The sequence below is a fragment of the Scleropages formosus genome, chromosome 5, assembly GCF_900964775.1.
Source record: "Scleropages formosus chromosome 5, fSclFor1.1, whole genome shotgun sequence".
In the NCBI taxonomy this organism is placed as follows: domain Eukaryota; kingdom Metazoa; phylum Chordata; class Actinopteri; order Osteoglossiformes; family Osteoglossidae; genus Scleropages; species Scleropages formosus.
The window spans coordinates 19,503,798-19,527,102 of NC_041810.1; the positions used below are offsets into that span (position 1 = coordinate 19,503,798).

The 23,305-nt window shown below is 45.9% G+C and overlaps 1 protein-coding gene across 3 annotated transcripts in view; it reads right to left on the minus strand.

The window, feature by feature from the left end:
• Positions 1-1,529: 1,529 nt before the first annotated feature.
• fbln1 (fibulin 1) overlaps positions 1,530-23,305 on the minus strand; it is a 33,557-nt gene continuing 11,781 nt past the window's right edge. Inside the window, exons 8-17 of one of the 3 annotated variants that reach the window (XM_029252353.1) lie at positions 20,445-20,582; positions 20,217-20,360; positions 19,972-20,097; positions 18,893-19,018; positions 18,150-18,269; positions 17,262-17,393; positions 16,299-16,422; positions 8,827-8,972; positions 7,859-7,993; positions 1,530-2,167 (exon numbers count right to left, since the gene is read on the minus strand). In XM_029252353.1, the coding sequence (XP_029108186.1) occupies positions 2,028-2,167; positions 7,859-7,993; positions 8,827-8,972; positions 16,299-16,422; positions 17,262-17,393; positions 18,150-18,269; positions 18,893-19,018; positions 19,972-20,097; positions 20,217-20,360; positions 20,445-20,582 (1,331 nt within the window). In that variant the 3' untranslated portion in view covers positions 1,530-2,027. Of the gene's footprint in view, positions 2,168-7,858; positions 7,994-8,826; positions 8,976-13,675; positions 14,299-16,298; positions 16,423-17,261; positions 17,394-18,149; positions 18,270-18,892; positions 19,019-19,971; positions 20,098-20,216; positions 20,361-20,444; positions 20,583-23,305 lie in introns of those variants that run through there. The other 2 variants (XM_029252352.1, XM_029252354.1) reach the window with 2 other exon arrangements.

Consider the following 23,305-nt stretch of genomic DNA (forward strand, 5'->3'; position numbering starts at 1 on the left):
AAAAGATATCACTGTGTCATTTCATTGTCCTTGACTCACTTTGCCCTAAATGATTGAGGTTTTAATGTCAAAACATTTTGACAGTTTCTTTTCATTGCAAGAGCTGACATGTAGTCCTATAAAAATGTAATTTCTGACTTTTATTTAAAAGTGCAGTATACTACCACGCACTGCTGTACCCTGAAGACCAGCACTTGGCAGAGCTGCAGTGAAAAAGGTCCTAAAATGAGTTGTTTGGCCAGAAAAGCAAACATGTGAATTGCTCAAGTATTTGAAAGACACAGAATTCTGTTTTGTTTTAATGGATTTTACTGTGCTTTTAACGTCTTTGACGGTTTTACTCAGTTTTTCTCACAGTGGGTCCTGGGTGATGATGCAGCTGGGGATGACAGGTAGTAATTAGGTGTAACCTTCACCTAGCATGTGTAAATTATGGTGAGTGGTGGGGGATTTTTGATTATTCTTATATAATTGGCAATGAAATGTATTTTATTGTTACAATCTACACCTGAAATTATACAGTAATATATACAATATGTGGAGGACCAAAGCATTTAACTTTCTTCCACAGGAAAAATTAACATTTGTTTTTGCCTGATAATTTAGTCAAATTTTGGAATATCTAGACGCCTTTTTGGGACTCTTAGTGGTTCATGATCAGATCTCGGAAATACTGTAAACCTTAGCCCCTGTTTTACATGGATGTGTTTACCATTTCCGTGGGGGTGCGGTGGCGCAGTGGGTTGGACCACAGTCCTGCTCTCCAGTGGGTCTGGGGTTCAAGTCCCGCTTGGGGTGCCTTGCGACGGACTGGCGTCCCGTCCTGGGTGTGTCCCCTCCCCCTCCAGCCTTACGCCCTGTGTTGCCGGGTAGGCTCCGGTTCCCCGTGACCCCATATGGGACAAGCGGTTCTGAAAATGTGTGTGTGTGTGTGTGTGTGTGTGTGTGTGTGTGTTTACCATTTCTCTGTGTACTCTTTCTGTTTGTGTTGATGTGACCCAGTGATGCTCTATTAATTGGTAAAAAAAAATTTAAAAAATCATCGCTCAGCTGTTGGTAACTCAAGGACCAACTGTAAACACACATACTGTATATTGTACATGGGGGTGCAGTGGCGCGATGGGTTGGACCGGGTCTTACTCTCCGGTGGGTCTGGGGTTTGAGTCCCACTTGGGGTGCCTTGCAATGGACTGGCGTCCCGTCCTGGGTGTGTCCCCTCCCCCCACAGCCTTACGCCCTGTGTTGCTGGGTTAGGCTCTGGCTCCTCGCAACCCCGAATGGGACAATCGGTTCAGACAGTGTGTGTGTGTATTGTACATAGTAAAGAGTAGTAAATAAAAGTAAACCCACAGGCCTGTACTGTGAATATAAGTTGTATGGATATTACTGTACACTGTTAGTTTCCAGTGTGTCTTCATTACACCCCCTTCCCTCTCACACATAAAATACAGCACTGTTAAAAATAAAATATCAAAACATTTATTTAATAACATCATTAAAGATGAACTGTGATACAAGGAGATGGAAATATTCATTCAGAAGTTTACACACTTGCAGCCCTTGTCCTTTTCTGCGTCTCACCAGCTGCAACATCAGTTCACACCGCATTCTACAAAAAAAAAAAAAAAAAAAACATGGAAGCTTTCTTGCATAAAGGATATTTTCCTAAATTTGCTTCCCAAGCCATTTGTTAAACTCATTTCATAGACTTGCATTGCAGTAACATGCAATGAGGACATGAGGAGCAATAGCTTGCAATGCAGAATCATGAAGCTGTACTGTTGATTCATAGAGTAAGAAGCAAGAGAGGAGTCTCCTCACACTCTAGTGGACAAGCACTGCTGTCATGTCAATGGAGACTCCTCAGTACGAGTGGCACTTGGCTATAAGGCGATGTACAAAGCAAAGTCTCATTCGTTTTCCCTGAAACATTCTTCACTTCCACATAGCTATGAAGAGAGGCCTGGTGGAATGGTGAGATTGCGGGGGGGGGAGGGGGCAGAGGGAGCGTGGTGTGGGATCTTCATTCAAAACCAGAACTCCGAGACAAAGACGTGGACGTTGACGATGTTGCGATGAGAGACGACACCAGAAGTGACATAGTTCATCGCCAGCTTCAGCACAACATGCAGGGGGCCGATGATGGGCTTCACCTGGCGGACAACACCTGAAAGCGACACGCATAGTTTTCATCAGAGCGTAACCTCATGGGAAGGATGGGAAATGAACACTGTTTGTAAGCGATTTTGCTTCATAACAGACAGTGTAAGGAAATGTTTCGCATTATGTATTAAATTACCACTCTATTCCAGCCTGAGGTACCTGAAAGTTGTGATACATGCAGCAATACAGACAATAAAGGCTAAACATAAATACATCCTAATTAATGGGTGGTCCATAACTGTTAATATGGTTGACTTGATAAGAGGAAATTGAGACTTCAGGGCATCTGGTTCTTGTTTATTTCCCATTTTCCCAAAGGCCTCTCCCCAACCCCACCCCAGCTACCCCCTCCTTCTCCATCTCCAGTAGGACACAAGACACTCTACGCCTACATCATGGGCATGTGGGGAAAACAAACCATCACCGAGACCAAGAAATGACTGAATGTCCCAAGAATTTGTTGGAAGCCCCTTTTTAAGTGAACATGCGATTACAGAGAGGGGAAAAAAGCTCTGTTTATACAAGCTGTCAGCGGCTCTTTTCTCTGCGGTTTGCTGGTGACATTTCAGTTTGGTTCTGTCTGAACAGCCACCAGATGCAATCAGGCAACACAATCCCTCTGCTGTCTCTCAGGTTCTCAGTGTTCTCCTTCTCTCCATTGTTTCTGCCAGGTGCAGGTCAGAGCCAAGGGTGCACATCCAAGGGGGTCTCGGATGGCAACACCATTTTAATTGTGGGGATAAAATCTAGTCAAATCTAGTTTGTTTGGCACCATCCAAAAACAAAGACGGACCAGTTATTTAGAATGAAAAACCCCAGAAAAGGATTCGTCCTGCGAGCCGTGTGAAGAGCCACGGAGTGAGGGCAAGGCTGGAAGGTGACTAGAAGCATCGTGCAAGGACCAGCTGAGTGAGAGGACGGTGAGTACCAATCAATTCCCGACTTGACGAGGTTCATATTTAAGCCTATACGCTGGAAGACGGGGCTAATAGATGCCATCTGCTCCATACTGGGGGTTGCTGAAGTCACGCAATGCACATATGGAGCACTTCCATTTGATCTCCATCTTTGGCCCATTGCGGCTGTGAAAAAATCCCATCTCACTGGGGATGCCAGCAGCCTCTATCTGTCAGCGTGCCACCGTGGCCCGCGGCTCCCGCCGCCACTCGTAATGTTTCGTCCCGCAGTTGAGCGGTGACACTCCATAGATGAACATAAAATCTCGTTTTACTGTTTCAAAACCGTCGCCATCGTGAAAGGCGGACCTCAGCGTGAACTCAGAAGCTCTGCATTAACTCCCTGACCCAGAGAAATAACACAGAGAAAAAAAGTTATTTGCCCAGCCAGCAACTGAAAGTGCTGCATCAAATATGAGAGAGTATTTGAAGTCGGTCTCAGAAAATGTGGAAAACGTGCGATGAGCTGTTCATACAGCTCGGTTCTCGTTGCTTGTTTGGTGTTTCACATTTACCAAAGACGGGTCAACTGAAAACAGAACCTGTGCAACCTACCAACCGAACAAAGCATTTACAAAAAAACTTAGGGAAATTACTTCTACTTTTCCCTACTATGAATTCATTTCCTATTCCAAAAAAAAAAACATTAATTTGGCGGGAATCACATGACTGATTCAGATCACTGTTTCAACCTATAAAATGGAAGTGGACGGTGGCTTGCAGTTTTAGATGAGGTGGATAGCAGGATGGCCTGATCATCTTGGCTCTGACTTCTGTGACCACAGTGAGACCATGGTGTCTGAATGGGCCGACACCGTCCGGACCATTCATAGCCATTCAGCCAGTCCACCTGCTTATCCGTGAATCAGGCGGGCCACCATCAAATAGGCTGCAAGTAAAAAATAGCCTTAAGTGCACTCTTGTAGCGGGGACGTTGCCACAAAACGGAGCGAAGTAAATGCCAGCAGGCATTTGTCATCTTCTATGGCTGCACAGCGTTGCAGTATTGAAGGGTTACAAGTAAACAGTGCAATTCCTGGGTTTTATGGTTTCTCAAACCCCTGAGGAAGTGTATGACAAAATCCAAAATGAATGGGTGTAGCACCGAGACAAATTAAAAGTATGCATTGGCCTTACCAAACTATTGTATAATGACATGGGAACGGCTGTCCGGTACATGTCCTGTGGAACATGTTGCTGCGGTAGACTGGGAAAGGGCTCTGTGATGTTAACCTTTGGGGACAATGGGTGCTCATCGTCAGGACTCTTTCTTGTGTGTTTGAGCATCCTGACCTTCACTGTTCACGCCTAGCTGGTCATTGTCAAGACACCGCTGCCCACCACACCAAAGGGTCACATTCCATTGCCTGCTCTTTTCAAAGGGCAGCCATGTGGTTTGGCATTTTGAGGTCAAGAGGTGAAGGCTCGCTCAGTCATAGCTCTCAGAGCCTACCTACGTGTCGCCACCTGGTCTTGCTTATGTAGTGCTCTGCAGCAGAACCTCAGTCAAAGCAACATCCAGTCAAATCCTCAAGGAGCCCAGCAAAGTGGCACATATTAATGGAGGTGACTTGAGGCCTTGATGTCTTGCTATGAGTGGCAGGACATACGAGAGCTTAAAGACAGAGTTTAACCTGTAGGTTCTACTTGGGTTTCCATGACCTTCAGCCCCTGGAATGTCAAAGTGTGAAATAATACCACTTCCAAAAATAAAAAACATGAGAAATCCCTGCCAGTCAGGAATGACTACAATCATTCTGGATTAAGATGACACTCACTATGAAACAACCAGATTTTGCACACATGTTTGCGCATATGCCTTGGCAAAGAAATGTCATGCTTTAAATAAAACCCCCTAGAGATGTGTATAACTAAAAATGCTGCATACCAGTGACGGGCTGAATGCAACAATCTCATAAATAAAGAGGTAAACAACAGACGGTCGGAGTTCTGTTTGTGCTTTTCTCAGCCTTGACTGTCAAGTAGCGTTGACATATCACATCATGGGAGTGGTAGAGCTGCGGCGTGGGCTGCTCCCAGACCACCCCAGAGCCCTGGCTGTGGACGCCACCTTGATTATCTCTCATAATCCTACTTTGACAGACAAAGATTCCTTGTGAGCTTGGCGCTCTACTGGGCTCTGGGAGACCACGCCTTGGTTTACCTCCACCCTCCCCAACTGTTTGCCACCTCCTCAACCCATAACCCCTCATCACGGCACCCCCCTTCTCCTCTGCCCCATACAAGCAACAAACACAGTTCCAGCTCCTTGTGAAGACCCTCGGTGTGAGGAAGACAGCCATTGTAGCAGGGAAGGTACAGGTTTGGACCTCATCGGAAGTTATTCATGACGAGCTTCAAACCCTTGGAAACCCTTCCTGTTACAACAGCAAATGTCAAGTCCTTTCTTGGGATACTAGGGGGATGTAGCAAGTTCAAGGCAAAAGGACTTTCTTTTTTTCAAAAGACCATAAAGACACAACCTTGTTTGTATGCGGGCATGACTTGTGGCTGGATAAAGGGGTGGAGCCAGTGTCCAAGTGGACATTTTTGGTCCTGGGTTTGGAACATGATACGTCTTTGGCTTCACAATGCCTTTGACTGATCAAGTCCAGCATTTCCATCAGCTTAAGAACTGCATTAAAAAGGGCACTCAAAACAAATGTGCAAAAGAGATATGGAAGAAAGAAAGGTCTTTAAACAAAAGGAAAACGTTTTTTTCTAGTCAGGCAAAATGAATATTTTGAATCGCGACGTGGTGTGTCTCCTGCGTCTGTCGACACTAAACTGATTTCAGATAGTCTGTAAATGAACCAGTGCTGGTCTTTCTTCTTCACTTTAACAGCTTGTCATAGTTAGAGCTGCAAAGAATAGCGAAGAATAGTGGGGTTTCTAGACTTACTACAGAGGACTGCAGCGGAGCTGTGGCACCAGCCCTCACACAAACCAGCTGTCCGCAAACAAGTTAATGAACCAAAGTCTCACCCCAGAGTTTCACCGCAGCACCAGTGTCACCCGCTCGCCTGTTGCGTGCTGGGTAGTGGGAGACGTTGAAGACTGTTGTGGGCGGCTGTCCTCAAAGCCAACATACCGCACCATTGTTGCAGCCAATCAGGATTGAGTTCAGCACATGGACTATGCACTACAAAGGCAGCCTGATGTCTCACATGTGGTCTGCCGTTTAACTGCGGACACGCTAGACCCGACACGCTGGCGCAACCGACCACATCAGTAACCCGCATCGCCTGGGAAGACCGGGTGCGCACAGGTTCAAAACGGATTGCCGTAGTATTGCCATTGGCCGCTATGACGTCATTGGAGCAGTTTTGAGGACAAAGGGAAAATCACAACCGCTTCATTCCAGAATGTCTTGCTGGGGCTTCTACAGCAGTGCATTGCAAATGTAGTTAACTCACACAACTCTACCAGCCCACAAATGTTCTTACTGACCCCACCAGTAAAATTTTGTTGGATGTGCTGCTGTGGAGTCACTGTGGTCCATCCACTTGCTGCTGAAACATGCCCTTGTCTCACCTTTGGACTGAGGGAAATAAGGCCAGGCTGTACTGGACAAGTCACCAGTAGGTCAAACACACACACACACACACACACACACACACACACACACACACACAGAGTCTGAAACTGCTGCTCTCGAGCAGGGTCGCAGCGAAATCGGGACCTAACCCGGCACCACATGACGCAAGGCTAGAGGGGGAAGGGACAGAGCCAGGACGGGACAGGATGCCAGTCCACTGCAAGGCACCCCAAGTGGGACTTGAACCCCAGTCCCACTTGAAAGCAGGACCCAGCAAAACCCCCTGCACCATCGCGCCACCATGCCTCCCCTCATGTGGGTCAAATAATGATAAAAAATCCTTCTTTACATTTATTTGACGCTTTTTCCAAAGTGACTTATAATGTAAAGGTTAGAATTATTTATCCATTTACGCAGCTGGGTAATTTTACTGGAGCACTTTAGGGTAAGTACCTTGCTCAAGGGTACTACAGCCAGGGGTGGGGATCAAACCTGTCACTGTGAGCCAGTGTTACTGTTGCAATAAAAATATTTTTCTTTCACACAGGCACACAGTCACATGTGTATATGGTAAACGTGTATTCAAGGTGACAAACCACCTGCATTTACTCAGTAGACAAAATGCCATTGAAGGAGTGACACGTTCTGACAAACACACGGACAAACCACCCGCAGCTCCGTTCTTAACTCACGCCATCTAGATCGACGTGTTTCTTGTGTCGAGAAATAATTTTAGTAAATTAAACCACGTGCTGTTACATCAGCAGAAATCAGTGCCAGGTACTTGATGGGTTACTGCCCTTTGGCCCTGTTTCTGCCATCCCACCCACTTCAGAAAGGGTACCGCATGGACCACCGTCCTGGGAAGGCGGTGCGTAAAAGACGTACTGTAAGCGGCGATAAAAGATATTTGCCACTAGAGAGCAAATGCTGTGACTTGTTTTTATAGTATTCTCTGATGAGGCTATTCCCAGAGGCTGATGCGTGGAGACTTCCGTTCCTCGCCATGCCAGCTCGCACACAAAAAGACATGTGCGTTTGGTTTGCCAATGAGAGCCATTCCACGATGTTAATTTACAGCAGAGGGCCGCTGTCTTTCAAAGTGACAAAATTCATGGCCTGCCGCTATCCCCGCTTTGGTAATGGGGTGGGGGTGTGGTGTAAGACCTTCGGAATAAGGCCCCAAGGTAATGGCACGCACCCACTGTCATGCCGTGCTCGTAGCGCTTGATTATGTCAAAGTAGTTGTGCTCGTTGCCCTCCAGGATGTCAAAGACGATGTCAGGGACGCCCATGGAGAAGGATGCCGGCTGCATGGTCCTCAGAAACACAATCTCTGTTGGTAAAATAAAAATATGAAATTGTAAGTGCTCTGAGAAGTACTCTCAACTGATGACCTGCCTACTTACCTTTGAAAGCCAATGAAACTGAAGATGCAAATAGCCTTTAAAATTTATTCAGCAGAGTCCTGATTATTTGGTCTTTGATTATCCGGCTTTCTGCGTAATCCCGCCACAGATATTTTTCATCTTTTTTTCTGCAGGACATTTCGCAAAATGCCTTTTATTGGAAACCCATCCAGTTTAGAATGATGCAAAGCATCAAGCAGTGATATTTAGTGCATTTTCCCTGTTGTTTTACCATTCCTAGTTGTGTGTTGAATTGTGACAGTGTAACAGCTATAGCTTAATTTTGCTTTGCTTTAAGTTTTATTTTTAAAAAACAGAAAAAACTATTACCACCTATGTTCGAAAATGAATAACTGAAGGTTTTTTAATCGCTTTTCGTTTCCAAATACAGCTCATATTTTATATGGTTTTTATTATCCCGCCCACCTCCGTTCCCATTTAGGCTGGATAATCAAGACTCTATTGTTTCTTAGGAATCTTCAGCTAAGGGTACAGAAAAATCAATCAGTCTTCTCCCTCACCACAGTGCTAAGCATCACCGTTCTCAACAGGCTCAAGTTCTCTACATGTTTGACTCTACAGGGAAAGGCTAGAAATGGAGTTCAGACTATTCAATGGGAAATAAAAATAAGTAAGGAAGAAGGAAGCTCTCACAGGACAAGATGTCAACATTCTTCTCACGCTGGAGCAGAGTAACAGCGTTACCACAAGAGGACGTGGGGCGACACTTTAACGGAAAACCAGCACTGATTGTTCGTACCTTCTGGTTTGCTGAAATCCCTGAACGTGGCCATGGAGATGACCGTGTGTGACACGGAGTGGACCGGATCCAGGATGCAGCTGATGTCATTGGGCTGGCAGGACTTCACGCAGCGGATGATGTCCGACCGTTCAACCCGGGGCCTGCTGCTGATGAGTAAAGAGGGCTTTCATGCCACCGTGAGCCTACATGATTTGTCTTTACGCTCGAATATTGTACTAGAATATTGCAGTTGTAGAAGAAACTTCAATAAGCTGAGTCAATAAATACCAAGCTGTGTTAACAGCCACAATTTACAAAAGTAAGAACCCGTTAAGAAGATAACAGTAGTAAAGTGTGGTGAATCATGGGTGTACCACATCATCAAAAACAGCAGACAAAAATTATCCTGTAGAAATAAGCATTAAAATCTGGATACTATTTTGTATATCAACACTAAGAAGAAAGTAAGAATAAATGGCCGTGCAGTTGCCGATGGCACCAGGAGCCTCGTCCATGACTCAACTGCATGGCCATTTATTCTTACTGAATAATTATTCAGATTCTGAAGAAATGGAGGCCTCCTATGGTTTGATCTACAGGCTGCACAAGAAAATATTTGCATTCGAGAGGCCCCGTGCCTTCTCCCATACTTTTACAAAGAAGGCTGCAAGATTTATCGATGCTGGCTTTCTGAGAAACTCATAAATTTGAGAGAACATGAGCAACTCTCACAGCTCTCAGAACCACTCTCTACAGATTATTTAGAGTTTTGTTTGTTTCCGAAAGGCAACGCGAAAAGGCGGATTTGCTGTGTCTATGGGTTTCGAACACGAGCGACAAGGCCGTGCCTTTCAGTCATACAGAGGATGACACGATGGGCCACGGCCGCTGGACTGAGCAAAACAAATTTTACGACCTATCTGATGCTGTTGTCGCCTATCTTCTCAGCCTCGTTGGTGCAACATGGTGATGCAATTTGCCTGCCGTAAATCAGCTTTTCCATGAAGAGCAAGCAAACTGAGAACAAGACTCCGCCACACACACTTCTACCACCATCCAAGCTACGGCTGATGGCACTGCTGATGTTGGACAGATGTTTGGTGGAGATATGTAACTGATGTAACACAACCGATGAAAGATAATTATGCCGCAAACAGTGTTATCTGTGATCAGAAATTTGGATTAGGGGACGCAGGAAAATCTACTGTGCCTAACTGAGTGCACATTGCTGCTACCCTCAGCATGTTGCCTCTCCACCGGACCTCAGAACTGAAACCGACCCAGAACCCGGGATCAAATTGCAGGGCTCTTTGTCATGAAGGGGATCTAGAAGGTCTTGAAAAAACATAAATCCACCACTGGGTAGGGGCTTGTAATTAGCCATAAGCAGGCTTGTCCAAGTTTTTCTTCATGGGCCAAAGCCACAAAGTGCTCTTTTTTGTTTTTAACGCCAGTGCTTCAGCAGAGTGTAGAAATTCAGACAATGGAGTGAGGGTGACCTGAATTAGTGAGAGCATCATTAATCACGCAGGCTGCAGTGGTAGCAGAGAGCGCATGGAGAGACAAGTGGAAAGCAAACTACTCCCCTCGTTCCTTGCAATAAAGGCTCTCACATTCCTGGGTTTTTTCATCCCAGGGCTGCTCCCGAGACCCAGCCCAACAGGAACCATAATGTTTCAGACCATAAAGAAAAACAAATCGTTGGATGGAAGTCTTCTGGTCAAGCGTGAGCACTTTTTTTTTCCCCATTATTTATAGTCAAGGCATTGATAACGTCCCAACACAAACACTGGAGGACATTTTTCATTTTCGTCGCAGTGACGGTGCCCTACCGCAAAAAGTGTGGACCACCGGCCAAAGACCAGACCCCATAACTCAGTGTCAGGAAGTGCAAAAAAAATGCACCACACATTTATTTTAAGGTTATCCTGACCGAAGAAGTGCATCCATATTCCTCTGGTGGTTCAGCTGAGTTCTGGAACCTGAGCAACCTGAACTTGCCATCATTAGAACCCACAGACCAGTGACAGACCTCACAGTTCCTGATACTATTTCTACTTAATTTAAAATTTTCTGGAGATAATTCCAGTTTGGCGCCTGTGGCAACCTAGACAATCAGTCCAGGTCTGTTAATGTAATGCCAGGGAGCTAGGTGGTGTAACAGTTAAAGATTCAGAATTCTCATGAAAAGGCTAAAAGCTAAATAGCCTGGAAAATCACTGCTGTTGTATCCTTTGGACACCTTCCTGAATATTAATTGTTTTACTAATATGCAGCTCTATGAATGGGCAAGATTTATGAATGAATAAAGTGTAAACTGTGAGCTGTATACGGTACGGTGACTGCTAAGCAAAATAAATAAATAAAAAACTTGCAGTCCTGTATTATAATCTTAAATACAGTGCTTTCAGAAAGTATTCAGACCCATCTACTTTTTCCATGCTTCGGTGTGTTGTACACTTGTTTTCAAAATGGACCACACTGATTCTTTTTTCATCAATCAACACATAGTACCTCACACAATCTACAGTGAAGTGTGGTGGTGACAGCATCATGCTGTGGGATGCATATCAATAGTAGGGACTGGGAGACTGGTCAGGATTGAGGGGAAGATGAACAGAGCCAAGTACAGAGAGGTCTCTGTAGAAAACCTGCTCCAGCATGCCAACAGCCTTGGTCTAGGGTGAAGATTCCCTTGTCAGCATGACAACAATTTGCAGCACAGAGCCAAGATAATGGCTTCGGAATAAGTCTCTGAATGTTCTTGAGTGGCCTAACCAAAGCTTCTAACAGCTTTGCACACCTGCATTTGAGCAGTTTCTGCCAAACTTGAAGCCCAGACTTGAACCCCCTAGAAAACCTTTTGGAGGGAACTGAAGTTTGCAGTTCATTAACACCCGCATCCATTCTGACAGAGCTTAAGAGGATCTGCAAGGCAGAATGGAAGAAATTGCCCAAATCCAGATGTTTAGAGCTGGTAGAAGCATACCCAAGAAGACTCATAGCTTTCATTTCTGCTAAAGAAGGTCCTACAAAAGATGAAACAAGGCACTGAATGCCTGTGTAAATGGAAGATATCAATTTTCCATTTTTAATAAAAAGTTAGTTAAATAAATAAATACATAAATTGTAATAATACTGGTGAACAGGTTTTTTTTTTTTTTCTCCCAGGAAAAAAATGCCTGTTTTCTATGTCTTTTTGCACACTGAGTTCAAATATGTTTTCAGAATTTCACTATCCCCCATAGCTTTTATGTACAAGTATATTTACATATCATACTGTGTAGTATATTGGTACCAGTACTATATGGGGCATTTGAAACAAAAACACAGCTATTTTCATTTTTTGTGAAGTATCTTATTTTTGAAAGCACAAGCCTAATAGGGGAGTCATCGATGAGCATGGCAAAAGATTTCACCAAGACATTTTGGATATGGAAAAATGGTACCAAGGCAAGTGGAGTCCCAATATGTTGGCAGAGTATTGCTGGACACTGAAAAGGGATGTTCCTGAGGCCAAATACAGCCAAAAACATGCACTCGTACGTTTTACAAGTAAGTTTGTACATATTTTAGGTGCAATAACAGTCTTATTTATGAATAAGTAAAACAAACACACACACACACACTACCTGAAGCCACTTGCCCCAAGCAGGGTTGCGGCAAACCGGAGCCTAACCCGGCAACACAGGGCATAAGGCTGGAGGGGGAGGGAACACACCTGGGACAGGATGCCAGTCCATCACAAGGCACCCCAAGCGGGACTCAAACCCCAGACCCACCAGAAAGCAGGCCCCAGCCAAACCCGGTGCACCACCACACCCCCTGCCTAAGTAAAAAATTTTTTTCAAAACTTAATTGCTTTGTAACTTTTAAACCCTGTCTGACAGAAAAATTCCGAAAGCACATCTGAGTTCAGCGTAAAACATACTATAAAATACACCTGTTTTAGTTCGATGGACAAAAAAAGGTTATAGTTTTGTTGACCAGTGTAGTTTAATTTTCATTTTGTGATTGTGGAATAGTATGTTGATTGATGGCAGCAAAAAATCAGTTCAGTCCATTCTATAGTAAGTCCCTGGAGAAAGTGAAGGAGTCTGATGACATCCCGTAAGCACGGTTAAAGACCGGCGAACGGCTTCGCGAAGCAATACTTGCAAACCCTGTGGAAAGATCTGATAATGCTGCGTGTACGGAGCCCAGGCATTGCACTACTTTTCGAAATCTGCAGAACCAATTTGCACCAGATATTAATGAAACAGAGCCCTGTTCAGAAGCAGACAGCTCGAGGCTACTGTGGTCTGATGCGGCGCATGTGGTCTAGAGCGCAGCTCAGATGTGCACCCGTGAACCCTTTAATCACGTCTGTAATTATAGAGTACAGATCATGACGGATTAACTGCCATTGTGTGGCATCTTTCAACGAACCATTTTGGAATTACCTGATAGAAGGGCTATGTGGGAGTTCACCTCAGTCTGGCCTGACAGTAGCGCCCCCACCAGACCCAGAACCACGAACCATCAGCAGAACAATCTCGTACAGGTAAAATAACCGGCAGAAGCACCATGAGGATGGATGGGTCAGTGAGGTCCGCAGAGATGATGCCGGCATCGAGATAAACTCACCTCTTAACATCATTTCCTTAAAACTCCGTTTGAATTAATGAAAAAATATTTAAAAAACGAATACATATATTCATGGCAGAAAAAAAAATCTAAGAGGAAATATTAGTGGCAAGAGAGTGCAGACTAAAGCAGCTAGGAAAATAAGGAGAAAACTTGATTTTATGCAAGTATCTTTCAAATGTGATTTTAATAGAAAAAACATGCTTTTGAACAAGTAAATAAACCAGACACTAGAGCCAGAAAACATTCCAAGCAGAGCGCTCGCACAACACGCAAACGGAGGCGGTTCGGACCACAAACTCCTGCTTTGTCCCTCTGCCCTAGAGCGCCACCTAGCCACACGTGCTGAGTTAACGGCATTTAGCGTAGTCCAATTATTTTGACTTTTTTGGGCCATTTGCTCCACGATGATCCCAGACATCGCTGCCGATCATCTCAGAGCGCAGATGAACGGGGAAGAACGACAGTGGCTGGAGCTGCGGCTAAAAGGAGGCCGGGCTGACGAGGACACCGGAGAGGTCATGTGTGACGAAGACAGAGATCTTGGCCAGGAAGGTGCTGAAGGTCCCGTAGCGCCTCAGCTTCATTTCCACGAACAGTAGGAAGTCCCTGGGCTCCGTGATGGGCCGCTGGATGGTGATCGCGCCCCCGGAGCTCAGCCGCTGGGCACTGAAATAGCCCTCCTCGTTGCCGCTGACCACGGCAAGCTGAACGTCATCGCCGGGCACTGCGTTGGACGGGCCCATGCGGAAGATGGTGGTGGGCACAGGGATATTGGTGGGAAAAGTGAGGTAGTAGTGGGTTATTCTCACAGGCAAGGCCAGGCACTCGCTACTCTGACCGCAAGGCAAGCGTTCGCAACGACTGTAAGACATACGAGAGAAGACAAGACAGACGGACCAACACAGGAACAGACACACAGAGAGAGGGTTCCGTCAGTGCGGCGCTCGCCATGCGGGGCCACGGGGCCAGCAGCCTCCAACAACTGGAGAAGAGAGGAAGGCTCACTGCTACCTACTGGGCTGGAGAGGAAATGCTTCTATTCTGTTGAGGGCAGCTGGTAGCATTGGTGTTAGAGCTGTTGCGTTCGCACCCAAAGATCGCAAGTTTGAATCCCACCTCCAGCCGCAGTACTCTTGAGAAAGGTACTTATCCTAAATTACTCCAGTAAAATTACCCAGCTGTATAATTGTAAATTGTTCTAGAGAAAAGTGTCAGCTAAATGAATAAATGTATTTGTTTACAAAAATATGTACAGAGCAGGGGTGGGCACCATCCTTTTGTGGGAATTTCTGTGAAATGGCCACAGAATTAGAAAAAAGCTAAATATGCTTATTTCGGCACTCTAATTACATTATATACAATGCCTGAATGTGACAGGTAACAGAAAATTAATTTATTTCAAGGATAGACTTGGCATTTAGTATTTTTCTGTGTTTTTTTTTTTTTTCATTATACATATACAACATTTCTATGCACCGTCTTGTAACGCTACGGCATAGAATGCTTACCTTACCTTAAAAAAAGGAAAAACTACAAAGAGTGTACGAAATAGCTGAGAAACTCCTGGCTGGAGCATGCCATCTGCAGCAATGACTTTTAGTAAGTCAGGCAGAAGTACTGTTGAACATAGACTTCTATGACATGAAAAAACACCTTTTTTTAATGCTGTGAATAAACAGGAACATAAAGAATCTTACAATGATGCAAACATAATAATTTGGTTCACCTAAATTGACTTGGCCACTCATCATAAAATCTCCACTTGCGATCATAGGCAAGTAGTTTAGCGGTTAAAACTGTTGCATCTGAACCCAAAAGTCACAGGTTCAAATCCCCTCTCTAGCTGCAATACCCTTCAGGAAAATGCTTAGTTACTTATCCTGAATTGCTCCAGTAAAACCTCCTGCCTGTATAAATAGGCAGATAATTAAAAGCAACTTAACACTGTAAGTTGCTTTGGAGAAAAGTATCAAGCAAATGAATAAATGTAACTATATAGTGTCTTCCACCCCAACAGGACTGACAATTAATGAGGAAAATGATGCTTAATGTTGTTTGTCAGTCGCTTGTAAAGAATGATTACTCCTTCCCCTTTTTTAATGTATTTTAAATTTTCATATTTAAAGATGGATATTTATTCTTAAATATGGAAGAACACAATTCAAATTTTCATATATTTCTAGAATCTGTACGTTTGGTCACAAGTGGTCCCGTAGACACCAGCGCCGACATGAAAACAGAGAACGAAAACCACGGAAAACATTGCTGCTGAGACAAGGATATTTTGAAAGGCTTTTCTAATGCTGTTCCAGGACCCAGCTGAACCAGACCTGTATGGCGTGGCTCCCAGGCCACACTGTGACTGCATGCTGGTTGAGGGTATTAAACGGGATGCACAAAGTTTGTTTTGCAATGGTGTGACCCTCGCAGATACAAACCTGTCGGAGCTGTGCGCTGCATCTCAACTAAAACAGCTGCAAGCAACAGAGGCCATCGATCTTTCAGGACAACAGTCATGCTCAACCATCACCAAAGATCAGACAGTTTTCACTAAAGCTTTCAACACCTCAGCGCAAGGAGGTCTCATGAAGATCCCTAAGCTGCTCGCTTGATGCATTTTGTAAATCTTTGTTACTCCCGATAAATGCACCTTTCAAACGACCCAAAAAATGTCACGCTGTGTTCTGCTCCGTTCCAGCCTTAGGACTGGAAAACTCCAGGGGTGAAACATACTGCAAGTGATTCAGATTGATACCAAGCTTGAACGGATATGACTGGATGACACATGGAAGACACATATGTCTGTAATGAGGGATCAGAGCCAAGGGTCCGAAGACAAGTTTAGGAACATCGGTACTCACGCTTCCCCAGAACGACGATAGTTCGTTGGGCATTCAAAGGACAGGCAGCGAAAGCCCCCCTGTATGTTGAAGCAGCTCTCTGTCACTGAACAGCTGTGTGTTCCAGTAACGCACTCATCGATGTCTAAATGTGAACAAGAGATGATGTCAAAAAAGGATGAAAAAAGTTTACAAACATTCAAAACATTACATCTTTGATAAGGACCTGGGCTGAAAGATTTATGATATTTTTGTTTTGTACAGTCATGCCAAGGATGACATTTGCAACGTCTGCCCACAGTGGAAACACAGGAGCAGTCAAAAGTTTGAGTACACCTGCTTGCGACTGAGACCAAAAAATGCAGAAACTGGACATTTGAGGAGTGCAAGTTGGTCTAATGGACTGACCATCCTGGAGGAGACACTGTCATGGTCTATGGTCTCAGAGTTGACCTTAACTAAGTCCATGAGCTGGACTTGACTTGGTATCACTTCCGTCCCTCCATCCGTACATCCATCCATCCATCCATCCATCCATCCATCCTCCAGTCCCACCAAACCTAAATTTCAAGAAACTCATTGACCCAAACCCAAAGTCACCCAACCCAATCTCAGTGAACTAACCTTATTGAAATAAATCCAATCTCAGTGAACTAGCCTTATTCAAATAAATCCAACCCAATCCTATTCAACTCACTGTAATTCAGTCATAATTCACTCAATCTGACTTTACCAAAACCAGTCTAACCAAGAAACCCTCAACCGTCCTAAACTCATGAAACCCAGTCTCATTCCCAGTATAGTCCCAGTTCAGCATCACTGACACTAATCCCAGCCAGCCAAATCCACTCAGCTCAATTGCACTTAACTAGTCCCTCAGAACACCGCCCCACCTATTTTTATCCAAGATACCCTCTACCCCACCAAGTCCCCTCCCCCTTTTCCCTTTCAATATCTCCTTTCAAGAAGCCATTGGATTCTTACCTTGGCAGTTCCTCCCATTGGGTGCCAGACTGTATCCTAACTCAGGGCAGGTGCAGTGGAAGCTACCAGGGGTGTTGTGGCAGCGATAGGAGCAGATGTGTCCTCCAGTGGGAAGGGCACACTCATCTATGTCTGAGGAAGAGAAGGACAAACACACTCAGTTGGATGAACTCAGGTGGATTGTCTCATGACTCAATCCTTGGAAGGGAGCAAGTACTTTGTAGAGCATCACTCAGACAAGGATTTAAAACAAAACAGAACATCCAGAGTTTTCTTAAGGTGAGGGAGGTGTGGCCAGCAGCAGTCATCCATCTATGCCATTGATAATAACTAGTAATACTAGTAGTACAGATCGATAACTTAGCTATCACAAGCCTTGACCTATGATTAGTCAGGCAATAGTAAATATAGCTTTTTCCTAAGGCAGTAAGACTATATTTACTGATAATATGGTATTCAAACTATTTCTGCATATGTCCACTTTAATAGTATAAGACAGATATGTGTACATTAAAGAACCTATCTGAAAGACATGTTATAGATATCCTTAAAAATCAGTTCAGTTTTTCTTGGACATAATTTGACTACTCATCAAGCAGTCTTTTTGCCCTTGTGTTATGTTCTAGTAGTTGGTGAGTAGATTTGGGTTTAAGAATTTACACTATACATTTTGGCATGGGTTTACTCCTGTTAATTTTGTTTAAGCAAAGATTAATTTGACGTACTGTGAGGAATTCAGCACATCTTCAGCTCAAATGTCACTGTTACAGAACTCATATATTGAGACAGCTGTGCCATCAACAGTCTTCCACTTTGTTTCAGTATCCGGTGAGAGATTTTTGGTAAAATGTCCGTGTCAAAGATACGATTCCGGGCATCAGCTCTTACCTTCACAGACAACCCCGTCCACATCGCTGAGCTGGTAACCGCGGCGACAGTAGCACTGGTAGGAACCGTACACATTGGCACATTCCTGGCTGCAGGGGCTGCTCTCACATTCATTTACATCTGCACCACATCAAACATCAGTTCACAGCACACTACAGAATTTCCGGTCACATAACATCCCACAATAGTCTTCGAATGATTGCTTTCCAGTCAGCCAACACTGCCTATGTGTTCAAGAACAATGAAACACATAATCTTACACGCCAGATCCTTCACTCCACCACCTAACCATTGTAATGCTCACGACACTGGGCACTTCCTTTAAAAACTGATGAATGAAATTCATATTGGCCATATATGTTTGATTTTTCAATTTAAGTAAACACAATGTCATTAGGATTGCTGGTATCACGATCACATTCAAAAGATAAGTAATAAGCTAGGTGTCCCCTTAGATCAGGTTCGGCAGCCATGTCCTATTCCTGGTTATTTCCGTGCCCAGTCAAGCACCGGAAAAAGTTATAAATTATTTCAAAATGACAATCAAAGTCAGATACATAAAGACCCAAACATGAGAACAAACAGAAAATTGTGATAAACTTATCAAGTGACACATAGCTACTAAAGACCATTGGCCAATGGGTTACCTTAGATTATGGCTTGAAGAAAGAAAGAAAGAAAGAAAGAAAGAAAAAGAAAATCTGAGTTGAAAAACACAAGGAAATGGTGTACATCTGTTTTACCGTCGCAGTTCCGTCCATCACTGGCCAGTTTGAAGCCTGGCGTGCAGCTGCACTGGAAGGAGCCCACAGTGTTCTCACACTTGTGTGCGCAGAGACGTCCTGGATAGTGCCGGCACTCGTTGATATCTAGGGAGGACCGTTATGGAAGGACATGTTATTGAATGAAATGTGGCAAATAATTACAATGCCTCTGGGCTGTCGGAGTAATCCGAGACATGCTGGGCAGAAAAGACCACTGAGCGGGTATATCAGTCTCAATGCCAGTGACACGGGATGTCTGGTGTCTCCGGTCACTTAGCCTTCAGCAAGCTACCAGTCATCAACACTATTTTGAAAAACACAATATCTCTAGTAGAAGCCTCAATATTTTTAGAGAAAGAAATTAATTTCAGTCTATACGAGATTTTTTTCTAAAAATCTTATCACCTTAATGCATCCTTTTTTAAAATCTCTATAATCAGATTTAATAATAGTAATTGTAATAACAGTTTCTTTTTTTTTTTAAATTATTTTAAGAGCATCCCACATCTTGTTAAAATGTGAAAAGATGCATAAATATTGTTTAAAAAATCTTCTATAAATAAGTAATAAGTACTATACGTAAGTAAAATCATGATATCTAGATGGCTTTTTCATTACTGTTACATTGGCTTAAGTGATTGCCATAATCACAGACAAGGTGGGAAATTGAGTGTGATTCTCCCATGATGCCTCATTAAGAAGTGAAGATGAAAGAGGCGAGAAGATGACATGATCTTTGTATTTCATACAGTGAAAATGTCATTGTTCTCTCTGTAACCCATACAGCACCATGGGTTCTCATTACTGTAGCTGGATCTTTTCAAAAATCTTGAGGAAGTTAAAATAAAACAACCATTGTGAAAGACATTAAAGCATCTAAGATGACATTAGCAAAATTTTTGCTGAATCATCACGGCTGACGCCATCGTGATCACAATCGCAAAGGACTCTCATTACCATAGCAGACAGTTTCCTCATCTGGTTTGGTTTAAAGCTCACGAGACTGACTCAGCAAGGCGCTCCAATGGGAGAACGTACGAGTGCGGAACCTTCCCTACCGTCGCAGGAGCGGGAGATGCTGTTGAAAGCGTAGCCTGCGCGACACTCGCAGCGGTAGGACCCCAGCTGGTTGATACAGCCGTGGCCCCCGCAGGCCGCGTCGGGCCCCTGACACTCATCCACATCTGGGGAGAGAGCGGTCGATCAGAGCGGACGTGTGCAAACACTCGTATCGGGCCTGGTCTCCACCGTGGTCAACCTCAGCGGGGTAGCCGGAGCCATGCCGGCCGGGACAGAAGCATACCCACGCAGCGAGTGCCATCCTCGTTGAGGTGGTAGCCCCTCCCGCAGTTGACGGTGTTCCTCTGACAGGTGTAGGACCCCACGGTGTTGATACACAGCTGGCCAGAGGGGCAGGGTGCTGTCTGACTCAGGCACTCATTGATATCTAGGGGAGAGGAGAGGGACAACGCCACTGTAGGCAGGTAGAGCACAAGCTGACTAAAGCTCACCGCAGGGCCGCGCCGCTCACCGATACAGCTGCCGAGAGCATCCTGGATGAAGCCCGACCCACACCGCACGCGCGGCCGGCAGCGGAAGGAGCCCTGCGTGTTTTGGCACTCGAGCTCCGGGCCACAGTTGTGCGTCCCCGTCTCACACTCGTCGACATCTGAGAGAGGCGGGGGAGGCAGACAGGTCCCGGTTGGAAATGCGCCGTTTGGCCTCGCGTACACACATAGCTGCCGCTTTTCACATGTACACATTCAGTGAGCTGCATTTAAAAACAAATAACTAAGTCCTCCTTCTACATATAGAGAATTATACAATTATAGTGTACAAGTCAGAAAGTACGCTTGTAAAAAATATTGCATCACTATCAAAATTCTGCTCAAATGCGGATACTTTTTTTTTTTTTTTTAAACTTACCCTCATCGCATTAAACATAATTTCTATTTATATAACATTTAAGTATCCATCCATCCATCCATCCATCTTCCTCCGCTTTTATCCGGGGCCGGGTCGCGGGGGCAGCAGTCCGAGCAGAGTACTCCAGACCTCCCTCTCCCCGCACACCTCCTCCAGTTCCTCTGGGGGAACCCCAAGGCGTTCCCAGGCCAGCCGGGAGACATAGTCTCTCCAACGTGTCCTGGGTCTGCCCCGAGGCCTCCTCCCAGTGGGACAAGCCCGGAGCACCTCCCCAGGGAGGCGTCCAGGAGGCATCCGGAACAGATGCCCGAGCCACCTCAACTGGCTCCTCTCGATGCGGAGGAGCAGCGGCTCTACTCCGAGCTCCTCCCGGGTGACTGAGCTCCTCACCCTATCCCTAAGGGTGCGCCCAGCCACTCTGCGGAGGAAACTCATTTCTGCCGCTTGTATCCGCGATCTCATTCTTTCGGTCATGATCCAGAGTTCATGACCATAGGTGAGGGTAGGAACGTAGATCGACCGGTAAATTGAGAGCTTCGCCTTACGACTCAGCTCCCTCTTCACCACAACAGACCGGTACAATGACCGCATTACTGCAGACGCCGCACCGATCCGTCTGTCGACCTGCCGCTCCATTTTTCCCTCACTCGTGAACAAGACCCCAAGATACTTAAACTCCTCCACTTGAGGGAGCAACTCCCCCCTAACCCGGAGGGAGCAATCCACCTTTTTCCGACTGAGAACCATGGCCTCGGATTTGGAGGTGCTGATTCTCATCCCCGCCGCTTCGCACTCGGCTGCAAACCTCCCCAGTGCACGCTGCAAGTCTTGACTTGATGAAGCCAACAGGACCACATCGTCCGCAAAAAGCAGAGACGAGATCTCGCGGCCACCAAAACAGACACCCTCCGTTCCCTGACTGCGCCTAGAAATTCTGTCCATAAAAATAATGAACAGAATCGGTGACAAAGGGCAGCCCTGGCGGAGTCCAACATGCACCGGGAACAGGTCTGACTTACTGCCGGCAATGCGAACCAAGCTCCTGCTCCGGTCATACAGGGAACGAACAGCCCGTAGCAACGAGCCCCGAACCCCATAATCCCGAAGCACCCCCCACAGGATGCCACGAGGGACACGGTCGAATGCCTTCTCCAGGTCCACAAAACACATATGGACTGGTTGGGCAAACTCCCACGAACCCTCCAACACCCTAGTGAGGGTATAGAGCTGGTCCAGTGTTCCACGGCCAGGGCGAAAACCGCATTGCTCCTCCTGAATCCGAGGTTCGACTATCGGTCGGATTCTCCTTTCCAGTACCCTGGCATAGACTTTCCCAGGGAGGCTAAGGAGTGTGATCCCCCTGTAGTTGGAACACAGTCTCCGGTCCCCCTTCTTAAAAAGAGGGACCACCACCCCGGTCTGCCAGTCCAGAGGCACCGTTCCCGAACTCCACGCGATGCTGCAGAGGCGTGTCAGCCAAGACAGCCCCACAACATCCAGAGACTTGAGAAACTCGGGGCGGATCTCATCCACCCCCGGAGCCTTGCCACCGAGGAGTTTTTTGACTACCTCAGCAACTTCAGCCAGGGTAATGGACGAGTCCCCCTCCGAGTCCCCAGCCTCAGCTTCCTCTACGGAAGGCGTGTCGGAGGGATTGAGGAGATCCTCAAAGTACTCCTTCCACCGCCCGAGAACATCCTCAGCTGAGGTCAGCAGCGCACCACTTCCACTGTAAACAGTGTTCGTGGAACACCGCTTCCCCCCTCTGAGTCGCCGGACGGTTTGCCAGAATCTCTTTGAGGCCGACCGAAAGTCTTCCTCCATGGCCTCACCGAACTCCTCCCAAGCCCGAGTTTTTGCCGCGGCGACCGCCAGAGCCGCGCTCCGTTTGGCCCGTCGGTACCTGTCAGCTGCTTCAGGAGTCCCATGAGCCAGCCAGGCCCGATAGAACTCCTTCTTCAGCTTGACGGCATCCCTTACTTCCGGTGTCCACCACCGTGTTCGGGGATTGCCGCCGCGACAGGCACCGGAGACCTTATGGCCGCAGCTCCGGACAGCCGCACCGACAATGGAGGAGCGGAACATAGTCCATTCAGACTCAATGTCCCCCACCTCCCTCGGGACCTGGTTGAAGCTCTGTCGGAGGTGGGAGTTGAAGACCTCTCTGACAGGGGCCTCCGCCAAACGTTCCCAACAGACCCTCACTATGCGTTTGGGCCTGCCAGGTCTGTCCAGCTTTTTCCCCCGCCATCGAATCCAACTCACCACCAGGTGGTGATCAGTTGACAGCTCAGCCCCTCTCTTCACCCGAGTGTCCAAGACATATGGCCGAAGGTCAGAAGAAACGACTACAAAGTCGATCATCGACCTCCGACCTAGGGTGTCCTGGTGCCAAGTGCACTGGTGGACACCCTTATGCATGAACATGGTGTTCGTTATGGATAAACCGCGACTAGCACAGAAATC